Raw genomic sequence first — 4,519 nt, 5'->3', positions numbered from 1 at the left:
TGTGCTGTGCCTTATTCTTAGATTAATCATGCCTTTCTGATATTTCATGCAGAATAATTTTGAGGGGAGCACATCTAAGCTAGTGTCTCTAAAGTTTTGGTATTTATATTGGCAATACAAGATTGAGCCTTCATGCTGTAGTTTAAGCTCCCTCTAGTGAATGGTTTAGCCATTTTCCAAGTAAAAGATTAAGATGAAAAAACCTTTTTTTCTTCTTTTTAAAGAAAATGAGGAAGATCTGTGAGGAAGATCTATTGGAAGAATCTTACAGCCCAAAGCTTTTAGTTTTTAAAGGTTGATCCACAACACTTCTGTTGGTATGTCTGAATCTAAGACACCTGGCATGCCTTCTTTACTCCAGAGGTGTAATTTTAAGCCCATGCCAGATGCTCATGGTCAGCATCAGGAGATAACGGAGATGATAAAAGTCAACTTGCTGTGTAATGTTCGTTATATTCTAGTTTTGGCGAAATTCCTGTTCCATTTGGTAGCTGGCACTATAGCAGTGATGCTGACTGCCATTTCTTCACCACTCCCAGAAGAACCTCTAGATACTGTTTGTATAGGAAAAAAAAAGCTTTTGCTGCAAGTTGGAGGACGTCAATCTCTTGCATAATCATAAGTGAATATATGATAGAATTCAATTGTATCACTTCCTCAAAATGAGAAACTTAATATCGCTCCATATCCTTCAGTCTTATTTATGAATTTAGTAAACTGAGAATCTCTCATTTCTGGTTTATAATATTCCATGATATTAGAGTAAGCTAGCAACTATCCATGGCCTAATTCTTTTTCGTCTTGCCACTGATTTCACATGTACATACTAAATGAAAGAAATGCTTTCCATAAGGCAAAACATTAGAAGAAACCCTTTTATTATTTTCCACCAATAGTGAAATAGTTAATTTTGTTTACTGCACATGGTGATGCAACTAACACTACTAAAGTACGTAACAGTTTGAATTAGAGGAAAACAATATCACTTCAACAAATGAATGAAGCTGCTTAGAGTTATCTATTTATCCCCCAGCCCCCCAAAAAAAGAAGGAAAAAAAAAAAAAAACCTCTTGCTTTGCCTGCATTACTGTAGTTTCTTGAGTCTGTGGGTTTCACATAATAAATGTATGTTTACAACTCTCTTAAAGAATTTGATCTACCACCTGGCAGAACATGGCCAGAATTGAGGGTTCTGTTGCCACAGCGTGCTTACAGTATTGCTTTTTAAGTCTTTGGAGGTGAAATTTCTGTATATCGTTTCTTTTCAAAATATAGTAGTCCTGTGTTGTGCATGCTCTGTAAATGATGGGTACTTTAAAGCAAATAAACAAGGAAGTCTTATGAGACTTAAAGGATGAAGCATGTTTTTAAGTAAGTACTATATTGGAACAATTTTTTTCAGGACTTTTGTTTTAGAGGGAAACATAACGAGGAAGACAAATATAGAGCAAGACATTAAATGTGAGAATGCCCTTTAGGCCAAGTATTTTATAGGAAAGGGTGATTTGCTGCAGTAAGGATTCAGAGTAAGGAAAACAGTCATTGCAAGTTAGGAAGTTACAACTCAAAATCCATAGTAAAAAGAAAGATGAAATGGTTCAGTCTCAAAATCTACTTTTGAGAACAGTATAAAATGGGTGTTCAATGGAAAAGAACAGTTAGGACACCATAGCTGAAACTGGTTGTCCTTAGATGGAGATGTTCTGAGTTGCTCTGAATCTAGCTCATGTTAATAAACAATATGGAGCTACAGTGTTACTTTTAAGCAAGTTAATTTTTCCCTATGAAATAATTAACCAAATCCTTCCACTAAGGTTAGCTAAAGTTTTGTTTGTTTGTTTTGCCTCCAGAATAGGTTGTGGAACACTATGTGCAACAAGAGAAAGACTGGCAGTCTGGACTTCTCTTAACTGCTTGTTAAAATCAAGAACTGACATGTCACGTGTCATGAAAGTCTATCCTCACAGATGCAGCACAGCACTGTTAAACTGTTTTCAGAAGCCATGATTGCTAAGATAGAAAGTAAAATCCTGAGGACAGAACTGTTACATGGATTTGTTGTACTGAGCTGGAGATAAGAATAAATCTTTCTATATATTTTCTATTTCTTAATGTTTTAAACTCACAAGTAAAGAATGTGAACTCAGGTGACATACTTGTTTTCAATCCCATGCATTGTCCTTCATCCAAACGGTGAACAACTTTGCTTGATCTTTGCTTACCCAAAACATCCCTATTTAAGTTCTCACACACCTATCTGTGTAAAGGTAAGGGCTGTAAATATTTAGTAATCCAGTTCTTGAAATTTTGTCTAGATAATGAGCTTTTAAGTGCTGATTTGTTTAGAAAATGAAAAGAAACTCCCCTTTTCTCTCCAAATGTAATATGAGAGAAATAGAGAGGAATGGGTGGAGTTTGAAATGTGGCTTTTTCTTCACCTCATTTCTCTGAGAGAATTTGTATTACGAAAAACAAATCCCTTTTCCAGGACAGGTCAAAAGCAAGTTCATGTCTTGAAAAAGACAAATCATTTAAAATCTGTTTATGTTGTAAGTTTAAGAAACGAAGGGCATTTTGAAACTGAAGCATTCAGCGTGTAGAGGTTGTCACAGTGGCTGGGCTTTGCACATGCTACATGCCTTCCATGTAGGTGCAAGTTGAAGAGTAGTGCAGGAGAGCAGTGTAGTGGTTTTGCTTCTTTTCGCCTGCTGTTGTGTTACAGCCAGTATCATGCAACAGAAACACCCAGTTTGGGTTTCCCCTCCCCCATGACACTTGGGTACAATATCTCGAACTGAGAAAAGAGGAAGGAAGCTCACAGCTCAGAAGAGCAGCAAATCTCACAGAACCCTCACAGCTGCCTCAGCCAGCTTCAGGCTCCTCCTAGGCATCAGTAACAACAGCTGGGAGACAGATTTTGCTTCCAGCTCCTTTTGCTGGTTGCCCATCTCAACTTTGCATCCTTTAAATCTTGTCTGCCTCAGTGGTGGGCATCCGTTGGAGCCTCGCAGACTCATGTACGATGGCGACATGGCGCAAGACAGACAAGAAGATTGGCGTGGGTATGTAACTCAGTAAACTGCTGTTTGAATTTTGTCCTCATAACTTCTGAACAGGATGTGGGCAGGTGTTTTCTCTAGTATGATAACATCCTCAACTTTATCACAGTAGTTTAACTGAAATGATCAATTTCATACAAAGTTTTAATTTTTCAAAGAGAATGGCAACTAGTATGTGAATGCCAGCTTGGGAGATCTAACCCTTCCACCCCTCCGTGCTCCTACCCCTCTTGGATCTTGAGCTCTTAACAGTAACACAGCTTTTCCCACCTGTGTATTTTAGAAACACGTTGAATAAGTAGCGTATTGTTTAGTAAGCAGTAGCTAGAAGTTATGGTGAAACAAATGCTGGAGAAGGGGAATCCTATGGTCGCTTCTGAGAGATCATGAAGACGTTCACTTGAAGTTAGTGTTGCTGAAAAAGTTGTATATGAGTAGTAGTAGTAAATTCCTTTTTTGAAAAGAATGTCACCTTCCAACATCAATTTTCCTTAAAATTAATAATGTTAATTTCCATAAAGGTCTGAATTGCAGTTAAAATAAATAAACAGCATTTTAAAATTAGGAAGCAGCGCTGAAGCACTTGAAACAAATACTCTGCTGAAGTTAACTGTGGGCTTCCAGTACAGAACATAGTTAATGTTATATTTCTTGTAGTTTATTTTACATACTAGTGTGTAGTTATTAATCTGACATCCCCAAATTATTTTAAATGACTGTTATGTTAAGGAGGGTGTAACATTTTCATTAAAAACACTAAAAACAATATTAAAAAAACATTAAAAAACCACCAAACCGGCTTCATGAAAAAATGAATCAGGGAATTAATAAGAGGAAAAGAATGTCTTCCTGTTCAACTTCCATGTGCAGCAGGGACAGAATTGTGAAATGGAAGTGCCTTGCTCTGGTGGCAGTTTATATTACAAAATGAAAGGTGTAAAGATTTTCATTTTTACAAATAGTAGAAAGTACTTCACTTAATTTTAACATTTTTTTTTCCTGAAAGCTACTGACCTGGGGGACTATGACCGCATTTGTTGGATGTGGTGTCTGTATTGACATACCAGTGATAGATCATACTCACAAGAGTAATAAAAAACAATTTTCACTTCTAGAGGCTTCTTACAGGGAACGTTATGATTGGAGTGTATTGGACATAATAACAAAGAAAGTCTTATTCCTCCTGCACTAGTTTTTATCATGGGAGACCATTCTGTGTTCTGACTTGATGTTCCGTGTCATGCATGCTAGTGAATTTTTGTGCATACCCCTCCAGTGGAGCAGCCTTGGGGGTATGAGCAATGCATTTCCCCTGAGAAGGCCTGCTGTGGTTTGTTGACAGTGGAATTTGACAACATGTAACTTTATAGCCAGTAAAAGGCTGTTATGATCTTGTAGTCCTTATGGTATCTGAAAGCTGCAGCAAACCACGTATACTAAAAACAATCTTGTGAAATCCC

The 4,519-nt window shown here is 37.2% G+C and overlaps 1 protein-coding gene across 1 annotated transcript in view; it reads left to right on the top strand.

Annotated features, from left to right (window-relative positions):
- The first annotated feature begins 2,808 nt into the window (after positions 1-2,808).
- Positions 2,809-4,519, top strand: part of DOCK2 (dedicator of cytokinesis 2) — a 187,800-nt gene continuing 186,089 nt past the window's right edge. Inside the window, exon 1 of the mRNA XM_068697859.1 lies at positions 2,809-3,062. Coding sequence (XP_068553960.1) covers positions 3,023-3,062 — 40 coding nt within the window. The 5' untranslated portion in view covers positions 2,809-3,022. The remainder of the gene's footprint in view (positions 3,063-4,519) is intronic.

The sequence above is a fragment of the Anas acuta genome, chromosome 14 (assembly GCF_963932015.1).
Source record: "Anas acuta chromosome 14, bAnaAcu1.1, whole genome shotgun sequence".
Classification (NCBI taxonomy): domain Eukaryota; kingdom Metazoa; phylum Chordata; class Aves; order Anseriformes; family Anatidae; genus Anas; species Anas acuta.
Note: the sequence above shows the minus strand (reverse complement) of the source record. Positions and strands in the feature narration are given on the sequence as shown.